The sequence below is a fragment of the Condylura cristata genome, unplaced genomic scaffold (genome assembly GCF_000260355.1).
Source record: "Condylura cristata isolate star-nosed mole 26May11 unplaced genomic scaffold, ConCri1.0 scaffold00001, whole genome shotgun sequence".
Lineage (NCBI taxonomy): Eukaryota > Metazoa > Chordata > Mammalia > Eulipotyphla > Talpidae > Condylura > Condylura cristata.
In genome coordinates this window covers 81594271-81612996 of record NW_004567102.1, presented here as the reverse complement: position 1 = coordinate 81612996, position 18726 = coordinate 81594271, and the positions used below count along the sequence as shown (strand labels likewise).

The 18726-nt window shown below is 42.3% G+C and overlaps 1 protein-coding gene across 3 annotated transcripts in view; it reads right to left on the bottom strand.

Moving 5' to 3' along the window:
- Positions 1-18726, bottom strand: part of ESR1 (estrogen receptor 1) — a 245118-nt gene that overhangs the window by 205610 nt on the left and 20782 nt on the right. For 2 of the 3 annotated variants that reach the window (XM_004673938.1, XM_004673937.2), the window contains one exon: positions 2576-2766. In XM_004673938.1, coding sequence (XP_004673995.1) covers positions 2576-2766 — 191 coding nt within the window. Of the gene's footprint in view, positions 1-2569; positions 2767-18726 lie in introns of all 3 variants that reach the window. The other variant, XM_004673936.2, reaches the window with a different exon arrangement.

Genomic DNA, 18726 nt, shown 5'->3' with positions numbered 1-18726 from the left:
CAAGATTTTTTAATATTTGAGATAATGGTATACCAATAATATTTGTTTTTATAAGCTCATATTTCCTTCACTGATTTTCTCTCTAAGTGTGATTTTCTCTTTTCTTTGTTTTCTATTCTGATGTAGAAATGCTTAGAAACAATACTAAGTTTGATGAGAAGTTATATAGTACATTCCTCAATGCTAAACAAACATGACAAAAATAACTTGTGAGAATATTGCTATTGTCCCTTGAAGAAAGGTCAGTTCTCCCTTCAAACTCAGTAATTTTACATTTGTAACTGATAGTATTACTTTTCTTGTAGTCATCTATTATGTTCCTTAGCTTTATCCCAAAGTAGCAATTTATCTATACTGACTTTCTCTCTAATCCTATCATGAAAACAAACAATTTTTGCCTTCACAAATAATTCTAAATTTTGTGGGATTATGGTTTGTGTATTACATCTATCACAGGTACTAAGATCTCCATAAAAATGAGTAATCAAGACTTTATTTAGAAACCAAACTACCATGCTCTTTCCACACATGAAAGTAAGGTTTGGGAACTGATGATCTACAGGCCAGCTGCCTGTTTTGTATAAAAAGCTCTATAGGTGGGTTCGATAATGCAAGGCTGAAGTCTCGACACTGTCAGGCTGAAACCAGCCTCTATGACATGAGTCCTGAGTTCGATCCCCGGCCAGGGAGGTGACCCATATGGCACAGCAGACCTCACCTGTCTTGCCCACTTCTTCCCTCAGTAGTGCATTTCAGTGGATCTGTGTGTTCTGCTTCTCACTCTGTCTCTGTCTCTGCACCTCTGGTATACACCCTGCTTCTTATATGCATAAATAAATAAAAATAAAGCTCTATAGGCACACAACTTACTCACATGTTCTCTATGGTTCCTTTCAGTCCACCATTCCAGAACCGGGTGGCTGTAACAGACAGTATGACCCACAGAAACTAAAATAGTTACTAACTGTTCTTTACAGAAAAACTTTTCTAGGCATTGCTCTAGATCAATAAATCAATAAATCAATTTTTGCTCAGTCTAGGATAAATGATTTGTCCAAGTTTGTAGTTGTACCTGTCCTCTACACCTACCTCTGCCAGATGATATTTTAATGTCAAATTAAATGCTTGGTGAAAATAATAGTATTTTAAGTATTATGAAATCAAATAATCTTACAATTGCAAAGGAAGATGGTTACTGGAAGATCTTCATGGACTTATATTAACTTAAAGCAAAACACAAATATTACTTTTCTAAATTAAGATATTGTCAGCTACTAACATTAAATAATCTAAATTCTATATACATATATATATATTACATATATGCACAAATATGTGTCTATTATCAGAGGATATCATAACTTTCATTCAATTCCAATGAAAAAGCTTAGTAGATTTCTAAAAGATGTCAAAAGTAATGATGGTCAAAGAAAATGCTTTTCAATAAACCACATTGCCCTTATGCTACTCTATGAAGATATAAACCGCATTTTTGAAAAGAGCATTCATCCCACTGGAAGGAAAAGGATACAAACATTGACCCCTCACTTCCATCCCAGGTCTCAGCAATGAAGCGCTATAGCAGTAAGTCTCTGAAAGCACTTTTTCAATCTATTTCTATTAATTTGATAGAGTCTGATTTGTTACTGGAGTCTCTATTTCCATAGCAAGCATCATCTGTCAGAAATATTTTAGTATTTAATGACTAAATTTGCCTAAGCTGAAAAGGTAAAGGAATAAGAATAGAGAAAAAAAAGTTTCCCTTTTTAGGCCAAAAATAATTAATTCAGTTAGCCTACCCTGCTATCAGAACTCTGTTCTCAGACAAAGGATCTTAAACATAGGTAGTTTAGGTAATAAAAATAATTGACACTTCCTTCAAGTTATCCTACATAATTCAAAAATGTAAACATTTCTGAAGTAGGAATAAAATGTACCCAGCAGGCTAACAGAGAAACTGCTCCTGGTACACCATATACTGCAGCAGAAAAAGATGAAGGCAGATGAAATATTACAGGCAGATATTTAATAGTTGTTTGGTACAGAGAATACATTCCCTATCACAAGTCACCAGTCAGTGAATCTTCTCATTTTTAGCAAAAGGTCATGTCATCCATGACAAGCGGATGGAAGAGGAGCAAGCAAGAGAAGAACCAGTTAAAATGGAGTTGATCTGAGCAGAGATCAGAACAGAATATGTATTTGGACAAAGCCAAGATGCAGAAGTAATTAGGTATGGACAATTCATATCACAAGACAACATATATGCTTCGTTGCCTGCAACACATAAATAGCCACCTATCATGCCCAATCAGAACACACATATTTCTGTTGCTACAGAGACCAGCTGTTGAAATTGCCCTCCTGTAGCTCAAGACTCTTGGGGAAGAGAGTCTTAAACACCAGCTACCCCGGTCTTCTCCTGAGATCTCATCTCTTCTACTTGCTTCTACCAAAGAACACTGATAGACCTACCCGGTTTCAACATTTTGTACACATGGCTGATCATAGGTTCTTTCATTGCACCCTCTGTAGGGATCAATAACATAACAAATTGTTTTCAACACACTATTACCTTGAATACTTCTCTTGAAAAAGGCCTTACAGCCCTCACAGGACCAGACTCCGTAATGGTAGCCTGAGGCATAGTCATTGCAAACTGCACAGTAGCGCGTCTCCTTAGCAGACTCCATGGCCAAGCTTCCCTTCTCCCCCGTGCTGGCCAATCTCTCTCTGCTACCCTGGCGCCGATTATCTGAATTGGGCCTGGAAAAAAAAATAAGAGAAAGAAAAGAAACCAGTGAATCCATTAACATTAGCAAAGCAAAGCATGCACTCTCCTCTAAAGAATAAGAGGCTTGGGAGAGGCAGCAGCGGATCCACTTTATTCTGACATTTTGAGAGAATGAATCATAATGTAAGCTAATCTTTCATTGCCTTTTGCCGTCTGTTGCAGCAAAAGGTGTTTGCCTATTATATTAACCTTGAGGGGAAATTGTTTATCGCAAACCTACTTAAAACACGGACTTCCTACACCAGAATATATTACCCACAAAATGACAAAATGAAATTAGCTGGTTTCTAATAGACTCAATCATTTCTTTTTTTCAGGATTCACAATTAACTCAGAACCATTAGAGGCCAAAGCTCATTCCAATTCTGGACCACACTGTGGGTCTTTAGGAAACAGAGACAAAGCCTAAAACAGCTGGAACATTTGAAACTCAGAGGAACCAACAAACAATGTAGATCATGTGTAGAAAGATAACGATGCAAATTGTCCTGCCATTGTTACCAGGTAACATTGGATTTGGGTCTTGATAACGTGACTATTATTTGAGGGCGCTACTCAAGACTCCACTTTAGAACATGCGGAATGAGAAGCACAGCAGAGAGTGAGGATTACATCAGTCTCTACAAATGTCACGGAGGAACTGTATCCCAGAAAGAAGACAGAGATTTTGTAGTCAGAAAATCATGGGAGAACCAAAGAAATGGGGAAGTGCAAAGTCTTAAGGCAAAAAAGAGCTGCAGGAGAGATTGGTCAACAGACCAACCAATCTAGGTCTGAGCAAGTGAGGCAGACTTGTAGAGAGAACAGGCACCAAAGAGCTTCATACATCACAGGCATATGTCATCTTCCTGCAAGTAGAAAAAGGATGGGCTGAAGGACAAGAAGAGGCAGGAAGCCATTCCTTTGCAAACTTGGAGAGAATATAAAGAGACAGAGAATGTGGTTGCTAAAGAATACAAAGACAAAAATGGATTTTTAGAATGGAAGAGACCTGAGGATGAATAATGAAAACTCAAGGAAATGGACCAGTAGAGCACGAGGGTATAGAAGGGGGAAAGAAGTCAGTCAAGGCAAGTGTAGCTGGGGTTAAAGACACAGGAGGGGCAGCCTGAGTGAGGACAGCTTGAAGAAAACAGAGGGAGGCAAGTAAATCACACCAGGCTTGCATCTCTCATCTAAACAGGTGTCAACAAAATCACACTGAGGGCCTCTGTGGTGGTGCAACAGGTGGAAGCGAAGCACTACGAAGCTACCACAGCCACAGTAGCACGAGTTCAATCCCCAGCAGGAAGTGACCCACATGGCCCAGCAGACCTCTCCTGACACCCCCTGCTCCCCTCAGCAGTGGAATTCAGTACATCTGCCTGTTCTGCTCCCCACTCTCTCACCCCACACCTCTGTCCTGTACCCCCAGTTCTTTATGCATAAGTAAATAAGTAAATCTTTAAAAAACAAATCACGTGTAGGGGTATGAAATCTACTAAGAACGGTAGAGGACAAAATGGGTGTATGGCCGTGGTATTGCACAGTGCTCAGTAGATATCAAGAATTGGCACTCAATACTAAATTGAAGTAAAAGAATAGAAGATTCCAGGACATGGGCAGCAAGGAAGGATAGACGGAGTGAAGATTCCTGTGAGGGAATTCCCAAGAGGGAAAAAGGCCTAGGAAGAGAGAAAGTGATCTGAAGAAAAGATCGATTGTCTGTCTCTTGGTCAAGGAGGTTTCTGCTTCCTGCTTCCATTCCCCACTCCTACCTTTCCTTTTAGCTCATATATTATGGCCCTTCCGGGCCCTGCCTGGCCCTTTGCTCTCACAGCAGTTCTCAAAGTACACTTGCCGTATCATTCACGAAACATCATTATCTGGGGTGTGCATGCCTGATGTGGTCAAGTCCTCCATTTTAAACAGCTTCACTCCATGTTGACAGCCCAAACAGGATCTCTATTTTTTAATATCCTTAGAGAAATACTAGTTCGCAGTTTTTATTCTAGTTCATACTCTGCTAACCACCTCACTCCACTTCATCACCACACTATCTAGTTCCCCACCTTCCCTGCAGCTCAAATGTCTTTGCTGGCTGTTTACTAACGTCGTATGCGTGGCTCAAGCCAGTAAGAGGCAGCTGGAAATATTAACTATAGAAGTTCAGTGACTTTGAGCAGGAAGGAGATTATTGAGCATGCAAGAAGTGGACAGATACAGTGTCCTATAAACTTTATTAAGTTTAACCTGCTGGTGGCCAGCAGGTTAAAGCACAGCACTGAGAAACTAAAGCCATTTCCGCATGAGTTCGATTCCCGCCTGCCCCGGAGGTGACCCACATGGCGCGGCAGACCTCTCCTGACCCGCCCGCTGCTCCCTCAGCAGTGTACTTCGTCGATCTGCCTGTTCTGCTCCCTCACTCTGTCTCTGGTGAATCCTCTCACCCTCTGCATCTCTGGCCTGTACTCCAGTTCTGTATGCACAAATAAATAAATCTTTTAAAAAAAAAGAATGACTTTCTCAGTGTCTAGCTCAATGCCCAGCCCCTTCAATGCATGCTGGTTGAATAAATGAATGAACAGGATACGCATGAGCAAATGCTGCAAAGTGTCAAGTATCTGCCACCTAGTTTATATAATAATTTTTAAACTATGTTAAAATAAACTAAAATTTATTATCTTAGCCATTTTAAGGGTATACTGAGTAATTTTTAGTACATTCCCATTCGTGTAGAGCCAATCTGCAGAACCTTTTCCCACTTCACAAAACGAAAATTCTATTCCTAACAAACAACTTCTGGTCTCTGTTGCCTGCTCAGCCTACCTCATTTGGTTACTCCAAATATATCACAGCAGTGAAATCACAAAGTATTTGCTTCTCTGTGACAGGTGTGTTCCACCTAGTATGATGTTCTCAAGATGCTTCCATGTTATAGTATGTGACAACTTCCTTCCTAATTATGGCTAAGTAATATTCCACTGTTTGTATACAGCACATTCTGTGTTTCCTTTCATCCTCTGATGAATGCATGTGCAGCCTCCATCCTCACTCACTGGGAATAACTGCTACTAACAACATGGGGTGGCAAATATTTCTGTCAGACTCTGGTTTTACTTCTTTTACTCAGAAGCGGGACTGTTAGAGCCTATAGTAATTCTTCTTTCAATGTTTTCAGTAACTGCCAGGCTGTTTCCTAAAACCGTTGAATTTTACATTCCCACACATAATTCACAATGGCTCCAATTCCCCCATGCCTTTGTCAACACCAGCTATTCTCTAGGTATATTTGGTTTTTGTTTTTTTAAGATTTATTTATTTGTGCATACAGAACTGGGGTACAGGCCAGAGGCTCAGGGGCGGTGAGAGGCTTCACCAGAGACAGAGTGGGGAGCAGAACAGGCAGATCGATGAAGTACACTGCTGAGGGGAGTAGCGGGCGGGTCAGGAGAGGTCTGCCGCGCCATGTGGTCACCTCCAGGGCAGGCGGGGATCGAACTCATGAGGAAGCGGCTTTAGATTCTCAGTGCTGTGCTTTAACCCGCTGCACCACCAGGGAGGCCCTCTCTAGGTATATTTGTAATGGTAGCTATCTTTCTGGGTGTGGGTATTACATCTTAAGGTCACTTTTTCATGAGTTCCACTCCTATCAGTCACCTCTAATTCCCACACAGTGAAAACAGTATATCCTTCTATGAACTCTAGAGCAGGAATTGTTTTCTCCTCTTCTGCTTCTACTACTTCTTGTGTTGTATGGTCATTACCACTGCATTGCTTTCTGCTAAGACCCCATGTCATAATCATCTTTGAGCCCTTTACAGAACTATCTTTACAGAATAGTACCTCGTTCAGAATGGGATCTTAGTTAGTATATGAAATAAATGAATGACTGAACCAATAAATTGATAAGTTTCACACAAAAAATATAAATAGGATGTGGCAATGTTGGGTTTTGAACTATTGGTAAAAGATGTAATCGCAAAATCCAAGATTCAAGATCTTTCAGAGACATATCCTGTCAGTAAAATGCCCTCATCTAAATTTTACTTCTAATGCCCTGGAATACTGGAATTTCAATGAAGACATAGGTATAACACCAGAAGGCAGTCCAAAAGAAGGAGAAATTACACAAGCCATATTACTCTCCATAAAGTAACTTTTTAGCCAACTGCCAAACCCATTATGTCCCACTGCATTGTCATTTATCATTATTGCCCAGCCATATTCTATGAAGACACCCAAAGCAGAATGTCATAAAAACAAAACAATCCAAATCAAGTTAATAGGCAGGCGAGATGTCTGCAGGAGCTACAGAGCCTTGTGGGAGGCTGAAATGTGGTCAGGCAGTCTTGAGAACCCACTAGGCTGGGCTAATTTGGTACGACTGTTTCTGGAGAGAAAAAGCTGTATCTTCCAAACATGGATGAACTGAACCTAACCTAGTGAGACGTAGTGGTGGGGAACAGGAGAAGGTATGAAATCAGACCTCAGAAGGTCTGAAATCCATGAAGTCAGATTTCAGAAGGCCTGAAGTCAGACATGTCTGGACTCCCAAAGGTGTATGAGGCACCAACCTACAGCTACCTCAGGGAGAAGCCCCCTAAGGGAGAAGCCCCCATCAGGTCTCATACTCATCTCTTCCTTTTGCTCAACTCTACCTGTCCTGGACCTAGTACATTTTAGCCTCACACCTCTTTGGTAGTAAGTATTTTTTATACTCCATCAGGGCAATCTTTCTTCCTATTCCTCAGCCCCAGGGGTTCTGATTTGCCTAAGAACAAATTTCACCTCTCTCACATTCATATTCAGAATGTCTTCTATTCTGCCTTCCCACTCTGAAACCTCTGAGTTTCAGAGGTTTCCAAACCAAGCTTTACTCCCTTTCTTCTAAAGGAATATCTAACTCACTCTTCAGCCAAGTCAGTAAGAAAAAAAAAAAAATCTCCCTCTGTAAATCCTTATCCCTTTCTCATGAATTTGTCACCCAATCTTTATGATTCTTCATCCAAAGCATTGTCTTATTAAGACTCAGATAAGAAGGTGACTGGTTTACAAGCAACATGTTAAGAGATTAGATGTTTTTCAGTTTAACGAATAACTAAAGATTTTCTGGAAAGAAGTAGGGCAGAAGCTTAAGCAAGAAATGGAGGAATATTTTCATCAGTGACTCAATAGTTCACAACTCTGAGGCATACAAGCAGCTATGGGGTAGGTTAATAATAGAGAAGGAGATAACAAAATCATGAGCGATCAGGTAACAAAAGACAACCCCCAATGGAAACGAGAAAACCAACCAACTAGACTTAGTTACATTTTCATTACATTTGTTGACTACTAAATATTTCCAAATGGATGCCTACTCATAATACATATTTAATATGATTAACATTGCTGTCTGAAGTCATTCATATTTGATCCAGAGTAGACATCTTGGACCAAGTACAAACAAAACATAACAATGAATATTTGCCAGGAAGATTTTCATTAATCAAAGGAAAAGTTTGAAACTCAACATAATCAAATACTGTAGTTTTTCCAAGCATAAATCATGGTACCAGCCATCCAAAAGTATTATTCCCCTGATTAGCCAAGCATATGAAAAGGTTTTAAAGCCTGTACTTGTAGAGGAAATATTTTTTGCAAAACTAACTCAAGAGAACCACACCCTAGAAATGTTAAGTGCTAAGAGGCCAGTTTCATGAGACCCTTGTGACAAATCATTTCCCCAATGAGCTATGCAGTCAAGATTCCCTACTTTTCCTGTCTGGTACCTACTGTGACTTCCTGTCCTATATTCGACTGGTCAGTGATGAGTATATAGTCCTCCTAATAAGCAGAAAATCCCAAGGAGGCAGAGACCATGTCTTAATAGCTCTCTAACTTTAACTGGCACATACACTCTAGTTGTTTATAGATATGTTAAATGTACCTCCTCCATCTAGCCCATCATCAATTTAGTCAATTATTTCTTCCAAACATCATGTCTGTTCTTCTTTGCATTTCTTGTTTGTATCATTCTTGCCTGAGAGCTCAATACGCCATGTCTGGACTACTAGGATTAGTTTCCTGCTTCCCATCATCCCTAAACTCATCCTGCCCAGCCCCTGAAAAAAAATTGTCATAAAATACACATTGATCTTTCAATAATTTTTCATTGCCTGCAATCAAGGGTCATTACAGTTTTCTTCACAGATCTGTTTGAGCATATAATAAAATTCTGAAACTACCTTTTCTACAAGCACACATAAATACACTCTCAAGCTTCTGCCTATAATTTCAGGGGGAGCGTTCTGGTTATAAACCAGAACCAATCAAATTTTAAAAATCATCAACATTCAGAACTATACCCACATTCTTCTTGAATTCCCTTCTCCAGCCAGTGCTGGTTTTGTAGTAGCTGCCTGAGCAAAGTTGTCGAACCTGAGGAATTGTTCCCGCATTTCTTCTCTCATCAAAAACCCAGTTCCAGCACCCCGTCATCCTTAAAGCTAATCCTTGAGATTTCACCCCACACTTGCTTGACTTGGAATTCTTGAATTCTTAGGTCTTCACCATGCCCCTTGACACTTGAGCTCACTCACATCAGGCTGCAGCTTCTCTCAATTTCCTTGGCAGCATTTTCTCCCTCCCCCAGGTGCTTCAATGCCCTTGTTCCTCAGAGAACAATAAGGCCTTCAGCCCTTGCTCAGTCCTCTCAGGGATACTCCACCAGTCCAGACGCCCTCTCCTAGGCTGAACCTAGTTAATTACTCACTCTGTAACTCTTGTTCGATGACCAAAAGAAAGGCCTCAAACCTGGTGCCTGCAAAACTAAACTTGGGATTCCCCCCAAAGCCTGTTCCTACGCATGCATTCCTAGAGTTCCCTTAGCTTTCAGGCATGCTGCTCCCCTCTGCCTGGAACACCCTTCCTGCTGGCTCTGGAACAGCTCCTATTCACCCTCCAGTTCCCAACTTAAACTTAACTGCCTCCAGGAAGCTTCGCAGACTCCTGGTCAAGCCAGACAGTTGTAGGGGTCTCTTCACTCCCTGTGATTTATAAGAAGTTATGATTTATAAGAAGAAATGTATGTATTTGGTCTTCATTCAGGCTTCTTGCTGAGTTCCTAAGCCCTTGGAATTTCCTAAGTGCTACTATAACAGGGGGGTCCCCAGGAAAAGGGGAACTTCCAAGTTCTCTGCCCCACCCAAAGGAGGGTGGAGCTGAGCAGAGAAGAATCTGGAGAGGAGACTGGAGAGGAAAGAAGCAGGATGGAGCCAGAAGGGGACCTGGAGGAGACATGTGAGCACAGAGACATATGAAGAAGCGGCTCTTGTTTCTTGGCCCTGGACTGGTTGAAACAGATGTGGGTGAGACCGTGGGGAGGTTCACTATGGCAGCTTTTATCTTGATTTTGATTTTGCTCTTTTCCTCCCAGACTTGTCTGGCCATTTATGACCATTTTCCATGAGTCCCCGCTGGAAGGTGATTTAGACTTATGGAGGGCTTTCGGGTTTTGCTTTGGAGCCCATCCCTTTTGGGTGGACTTTTACCCATGAGGAGATGGGTAAACTTCAGGTATTTGATGTAGAAACTATGTTCTTTGTCTTTTCTGTATGGCACACCAATTTCATTAAAGTTCCTTTCCATGAAAGGTCTTATATGTTTTGTCTTGAAACGGCAGATGGCAGAACGTATTTAGAGTGGGCAGGTTTGGGGGTTCTGGGGTGCCCCCCTCACTGTCCTGGAACAATGGTAATGTCGGTTTGGAGCTGTAACATTTAGGGAGTGATCTGAGAGAAGGTTCACCGAAGTTTCCTTTTCAGTGGCACATGGCACGTTTCCTCAAGAGACAAAGACTTTTGATTATATCCAAAAGGGCAGATTAATTACATGAACAAAAGGAAACGAACAAAGACACTTGCACAGACACAAGCAGGCAGGAAGAGAGGTCGTGGGGGTGGGGGGAGGCCGTGGGGGATTATCTGAGATAATCTTCCACCTACAGGAGGGGCTCACTCCCTTTTGGAATTGCTGTCTATTGGCAAAACTTCTAGCATGTGACTAGGTAGATTTGTAAGGGCCAGGGATTCTCTACAATGGCCTCAACCTCCATGTCCCACCTCAGGCCCCGGCTATGAGCGTTTCTGTAGCAGGCATGTTCCGTGTCCCTCTTCCAGGGGTAGCCCGGATAGGCTCTCGGTTGTATGGCTAGTTTTATGATGTTATTCATCTCTACCCCCACCTCCAATTTCCGGTCTTGTGATGCCTCCTTCCCAAATTTCCTCCAGTAAGCTTCCACTGGCAGGAATCCGTACTTTACAGCCATCGACTCAGAACCACACATGACACCTGTCATGAGATTGACATTTGCAGCGGAGGAAGCCTTGTTAGAACTGAGCTTTTAGTCTACAGGTCAGACACTGACGTCCAAACAGGTAACGTCAGAATTGACTTCACTGCTTGCCAAGTGTTAAATCCTCGCGCACGCACGCGCGCGCACACACACACACACACAGACACACACACACACACACACACACACACCAGGCATATTCCCAAACTCAAACTCCCCTGTGGCTTTCCGACATGTTGAGAACAAAATTCAAAGGCCAAGCATGGTTTGTCTGTCGCCTTCCTTCCAAGCTCCACTCTTGAAGCTCCTCCCTCACTCACGAGTTCCAAATGTCGAGGCGACTGCTGCCTCACAAAGCTAAGCGGGTCTGCACTCCAAGTCCTTGGCCTGATGCCTTGTCCCATGCCAGGCGGGACACCTCCCCCCCTCCCTTCCCAGAGAGCTTTTCCCGACCTTGCGACAACAGTCTCCCTGGTCAGGTCTGCCTCCGCACACTGGGTTGTTTTTTCTCCTTATAGCATTTACCTCTGAGACACTCAAGGTAAAAGACATTGTGAGCCAGAATGAGTTGTCCCAGTCCTATTTGAATAGGTGACTAAATCCTGGACTAGCGAGGCCTAAAATCTGGTTTGATACTGGTTAGATCCCTGTCCAAGTAATTCGGCACTAGACTGACCACGAGGCACCACAACAGATGAAAAGCTAGATCTGGGCTAATGGTTATCTCACAATCACCTGGAGGGAGAAGTTGCAGAACCCACACGTGCAGCTGGACTGTCACCATCTCTCATGACCAGGTGTACCCCAACCCAGAACAGTCTATGACGCAGCTCTGCTCCCTGCCTCGTGGGCCTACCCTTTAAGTATCCTCCTAACTTCCTTCATCTTCCCCAAACTGGCCCCCTCATGCATGAGTCTCTCTAATAAAGCTGCACTGGTTCATTTACACCTGTACTCTCTGGCGAATCCTTTCCCTAGAGGATAAGGGACCCACCACTGGGATTGAGGCCCTGTAACACCACTACCCAATATCAAACCAGATTTTAAGTTATTTTATGGCATGTCTTGCCCCCAAGATGTAATCTTCATGTCCTCAGCACCTTGAAGAGAGACTAGCAGAGAGACTGTGCATAAATAAGGCACAGATGCAACAGGCCAGTATTCTATGGTGCTGTTTGGTTATCACCCTAGCCCACATAGCCCAACCCCTGCCATGGCAAAGGCTGTGGCTTGGTTACCCATATTGGCCTCCTGGCCCACACTCTGTCTAACACACAGGTAAGGGGTTAATATTGGCTCTCTGAATCAATGTTCTCACCTGGGAAGTCTTCTTGAAAACCTTCTGACTCCGTCCCACACATTCCTGCATTGCAAACCTGTCCTCTAGGCAAAGGCAGGAATGGTGATTCCACCACACAAAACAAAGCCAGTGGTGAATCCCTTCTGTTGCCTCACATCCATCACAATGCTCTGGAGCTCCTCTAGAAACCCAAGGAAAATACCCTTATTTACAGATATGGGGATATGGGGATTTTGCTTAAAACTGTCCGTACTCCTGGACCTCCTGAAGTCCATGAATGGTCTCCACAAAAGAACAGGCTAAGACCCTGGGCCTGGAGGATACATGCAGGCCACACATCCACCACCATGAACTCACCCTGGTCTCTGCACTCACCCTGCCTGTGATGGCTGATTTTATGTGCTGACCACAATTAGTACAGCTCTATGCTTTCACTTACTCTGATTCCTGGCTTGGCTCAAAGGCAGAAATCTCCTGTGTGAAATACCCCTTCTCAGGCAGCAGCTACTAACTTTCCAGCAGGATCTGCATGAACTCCTCAAATACCACACATGCAATTATTCTGGAATGCTCAAAGTCATCAGATGTGTTCTCTGTCAGTACCCAGGAAAGAGGCACTATTAAGTCAACTGAGCTTCCCGGTCTCTGGCAGAGTGCTGACAAATGGTAAGCTTTTCATGGCCAACTGTGGCACTATATGTTCCACGCTGACTATTTTGTCTTCCCAACTAGGCTTTAAGTGTTTTGAGAGTATAAATACTATAATCTAATTATTGCTTAATACTGAAAACTCCTTGATTGATACTTTTTGTAGAAATAAACCTTAGTGGATAAATTAATCAAAGAAAAACTATGTCAGAGACACAACTGAATCTGTTACCAAACAGAGTGCTGTATTAACATAATGGGAATCCAGCTATGGATGTCCACATAGACCAACCCCAAATCAGTCTGATGTGCTATCTCCTCTCTGCTTTAACTGTCATATAAATGAACATAAGCAAGAGGTGGCTCATCCGATAATTGGAACTCACCTGTGGGTATTTCTACAATTTATGCATTTTTGTATCTGGATTTTAATGTAACCACTATTTATCTTCCAGTGGACTAAATAAATATTCTTAAAAATGATAAACAGGTCCTCCCCAGCGGTGCAGTGGATTAAAGCACAGCACTAAGAGCTAAAGCCACTTCAGCATGAGTTTGATTCCTGCTCTAGGTGACTCACATGGCCCAGCAGACCTCTCCTGACCCGCCCGCTGCTCCCCTCAGCAGTGTACTTCATCGATCTGCCTGTTCTGCTCCCCACTCTGTCTCTGGTGCACCCTCTCACCCCCTGCACCTCTGGCCTTACCCCAGTTTTGCATGCATAAATAAATAAATAAATAAATATTTTTTAATGATAAACAAGTTTACCTAAAATGATAGCATGTAAAGAAGGAAAATTCCTAATCTCATTTTTTAGAAAAGTACAAATTAAGTGACTCCTGGGCCAGGTTTAGGAAAACTCCTCAACCACATAGTAGTTATACTCGTGGGAAAGTTAAAAAATTTTTCCTGTATGATAAAAATAGGTTCTGTCAACTCTTTTAGAAATTAAAGAAGCTAGGTCTTTAGCACTGCTTATCTAAAAATGTCAATCCATTGAAGAAGTATAATCTTTATTTATACTAATTGTGTCTTCTAGTTAATCAACAGAGACAGAGATAGTGTTTTCCTCAGAAGATACAAAAACCTTTCTGGAAAAACTTCTAGAAAATCACCCCTGATAGAAGCAATTCAGTGAAACTCCATGAAATGATCTGGAGACAGTTATAGAGGCTATTACAACTCCTTCCCAGACCATACCCTGGACTCCCGGAAACCTGGGTGACCCTTCATCTCAAAAGATAAAATAGGCTGAGGGGAAGGAGAGAAAATTTTCACACTAATCATCGTGGTAAATACCATTTTGAGTGCTTTGTGTGTAACTAATTCAATTAACCTCTGAAACTACCCTGCACAGCACCACAGTTCATTAAGAAACAAGGTAACCAAGGTACAGAGAAATGAGGAATTCACCTACGTCATGCATTCGGTTAACAGTGGAGTCCGGGGCCCCGGGCAGTCTGGCTCCTATTTAGATCCCTAGGAACACCACCCAAGGACAACCCAGGCCAGCAATGTATGTCATATCCGGAAACAGAGTCATTACCAGAGTTCATTCCTGAACACATAAATAGTTGTCACGTTAGCAATGGTCTACAAAGATCTATGACAAAGCTGATCGTCCTTTTCAGAGGTAAAATACTGGTTCAATGTCCATAGCAAAGTTTGAAAATCATGTTGAATCCCACAAAAACAAAGCCCCCACAGCCCAATGGTTGGACAGGAGAACAAGCTGATGAAAGTTTGAGTATTTCCTAAGATATAATTACCAAAATATCTCTTTAAACTGAAGAAAAAAAAGAAAGATGGGTCATTTAGAAAAATGAACTCTTACCATTTTTTCAACAACATGGATGAAACTGGTGCGGATTATGCTAAGTGAAATAAGTCAGAAGGAGAAAGACAAATACCATATGGTTTCACTCATATGTGAAATATAGAGAAACAAAACAAAGTAACAGGCAAAACCAAAACAAAACAAATTCTACAAATCTGGCTGCAGAATTGAGCCCATCAGAGTGGGGAGATTGGCAGGAAGGGTGGAGGGCAAGGAAGCCAGCAGACTGGCAGAGGTCTATGGGGGCCTTGGCAGTGGGTGTGATAACGTCCATCTGAAGAGACCTGGAATCTCCCACTGACTCACACACAGTGGAAAACCAAGGTCACCTTGGTGAAGAAATAATGCAATTAAAAGCAAAAGAAAATGATGCACCTTTAATGTGCATATTCAAGAGTTCAGACATTTTTTATGCACAAAGAACATTAGCTTTTACTATTCAAAATGTAGGGCTCTCTGTAAAATGTCAAGAGGTTTTCCCACTCACTTAAGGAAAGTATCTTCACCCAAAACACAAGTGAGTGTTGATTTTCCACACTAATGAGAAATAAGAATAGTTTCCTACAACCCCCATTTAGTCAATCTCTTTTCATCTTTTCTCAGTTACTAATGTGTCACTGAATGACCTGATTTGAGTTTCCTCACCTCTCGTTTCTCTGTTCACACCAACCTGCTGCAAATGCTAATGAAGAGTGTGAACAGGGAGGCCAAAGTGGGGTGCAAGTTAGTAAGGCTTATGGGCGACCCAGAAGGGCCTACCAGAGACAGCTGTGGCTTGACACCAGATTTTCTTAAAGCCAACTCTTATTTCCAATCTCATTTCCACAAAAAAAAAAAAAAAAGACTGCATTAGGATAAATTACTAGTAGACAGAAATATTGAGAAATTCGTTCAATAGCATTGAGAAAGCATCAATTTACTCCCGGTCAGGGAGTGGAGTAGGACAAAGGACAGATACACAGAGAAAGAGGAAAAAGAGTCGCCGAGGAGGAAGGGACAGGAAAAATGGCCAGCCCTGGCGGGAGAGAACACACAACTCCAGACGGAAGACTCAGGCCTTGGGGACAAAGCACGGAGCTCAACTACCAAAAACAATCCTGCTCTAATGCTGGCCTCTGCTCTGCATTTGAGTATGAGCCATTAATCTTTCAGCCAGTCATCCTCTCGGAGAGAGGAGGTCAATAGGTCATCACATTTAAAAAAAAAAAATGTCCACACTAACTTGTGCAGAATTGCAAATGGAAATTTTTATTTACCAAAATGATTTAGGAATCTGCATGTCAGTAGGGAAAACATCAGTGCAAATGTGATCAACTTCAGGATGAAATAAGACATGCAGTAAACATCAGGGCATTCCGGAGGGAAATTTCTAAACTGAGCTAGAAGTTCTAGACTGAGCTAGAACAGCTGGGCTCAAGACACACAGCTACATGACAGAAGCAGGTCTCTAAACCTCGCTGGGTCTCAGTTTCTTCTCTGCAGTGGGGAGTCTCAGGCTGTTCCGCTCCTGTGCCGGCTCTATGGCTGGGCGGCCACGAAGCTGCCCCAGGCCTCCAACCATCAGGAACATCTGTAACCTGTGAGGATGTTTCTGGTGGGTCTTGTGAGGGCACCGCCCATTTTTCAAGCCTCTTTCCAAAGCAGAGTAATGAGCATAACGAGTGAGGAGGAGCAGACCACAGCCTCGAAGTCAGCTCCTTCCCTCGTTAGACCCATTAGAGATGACACACTCATTCCATCCGAGGGAGCTGTCGGTGGTGGCTGTTACACTCTTAACCTCCAAAATAGCTCTCCCACAAATATGTCCCTTCTCCAATACAGGCATGGGAAAACAGTAAGACAAACATCAGACTGGAGGGAAGGAAGACTTGAGCCGGAAGGCAGAAGGGGTAGGTGCAGCTGTGCATGTGACATATCACTGAGCTCCACCACCAAGATGAAGTGGGCACCTGAACCCAAGAAAATGTCACGAGAGTCAAGGAAAAGCAAATGTAATTCATCTTCTGGGGTACCGCCCGGATTAGTGCACATGGAAAGAGTCCCAAAGCAAATGATCGGTCTGGGATAGGAAACAATTTGGATATGCACAGAATGACTTCAGCAAGCATATGCCAAATTTCATCATTTATTTTTTATTTTCTTACATCATTCCTTTTTGTACGTTTGATGCTCTTCCCTCCCCGGTGTCAGACACTCCCCCTCAGAGGAAGGGAGGGAGAGTGCCCCATCCATGCTGCAAATGGCATCAGATTTATCTTTTTTGGATCGCGGAGTAACATCCCATGGTGTATAGAGACCCCATCTTCGGGATCCACTCATCTTTTGGGGGTACCTTTTGCTTCTGAATCTTAGCTACTGTACACAGTGCTGCAGTAAACACAGAAGTGCAGATTTCCCTTCAAATTAATGCTTTGGTGTCCTTTGGGTAGATCCCCAGGCATGGAATCGCTGGATCACATGGTAGATCCATTGTTAGTGTTTGCAGGATCCTGCACACGGCTTCTCATAGTGTTACGTGCCAAATTTTTAAGTATCCATCAGTGATAAGAAATGTTAACACCTTTGGGTAAGGGGGAGAAATGTTGAGGGGGAGTGTACCTTTGGGTAGGTACTTAGGACTCTCTTAGATGTGAAAATGAAAATTAAATCCAACCTAAAGGATAAAAACTCAAGGAACAGCCTACATTTTTGCTGTTGATACAAAGAAGTCTTGCTTACTCTTAAAAAGACACAGTTACTCTGTGAGGCAGCAATGACATGTGCAGATTGAGTCACCGAGAGGTCAGAAGCCACCTGTGATACATATAAAGTTGCATGTGCTATGATTCAGAGCGAGAGAAGACTGGGTTAGTATGTGTGTCCTTTGGGAAAGCGATTCTAGAACTATTGGGTTTGCAAAGTGCTCTAAAGAACAACTGGACCTCCTTCTCCAGACTCACCTCCTGCTGCTCCCGCACCCACCATTTCCAGTTTTGCTCCAGCTCTACTGACTACTATTCCACAGAGAATGAATCTGGAGGTTCTTCTGTGCCCTTGGGTTGGGCCTGAGCGAACTATGTCTGAGCATTTTCACTCACTCTCCATTTCTGGAGAACTCACCAATGTACATTATTCTCCAGCAACCAGAGATATGCCCTTCACAGCCAGCCATGCCTTTGCTTGTGTAACTTCCTCCCGAGAAGCTTATCTGCTCCTCTGAACCTGAAGAAAGGCTAATTGCATTCAGACTCAACTTCTCCACATCTCTACTTTATGCCACATCTCAAACCCCCTTTACCACCTACTGTAACTGTTGGCTCTAAAATAATTCCACTCTAGTGGATGTGTAATTCTTACAAGCAATACCTAATGTATAAAAGGCAGCCAACAAGTTTTTTTTTTTAATTTCTTTAAATTGAATTCAATTCAGTAGAATTACATGAGATTAGTTTTGTGATATCCCTTGAAATAATTAAAAATGCCTTCAGAAATTATTAAATCAGTTGTGATAGGTGTCCAATAGTGGTTCAAGCTTCACACAGGCTATTGCCAATAATAGATAATCGAGCAAAGCAAATTTAAAACTTGGATGGCACCATGTAAAGGTCTTGAGACTAAGTGACTTAACACGTAACTTTGTCACTTTTCCTCATTTGAAAATAACAATATTTTGTCTAGATAAAAAATGATGGCATCGATCCCCATAAAAATCTCAATGACATTCTTCAAAGAAATAGAAAAAATGTTGATGAGATTCATATGGAACAACAAAAAACCTCGAATAGCCAAAACCCTCATGTCTAAGAAAAATCAAAATGGAGGCATTACAATCCCAAACTTCAAGCTGTACT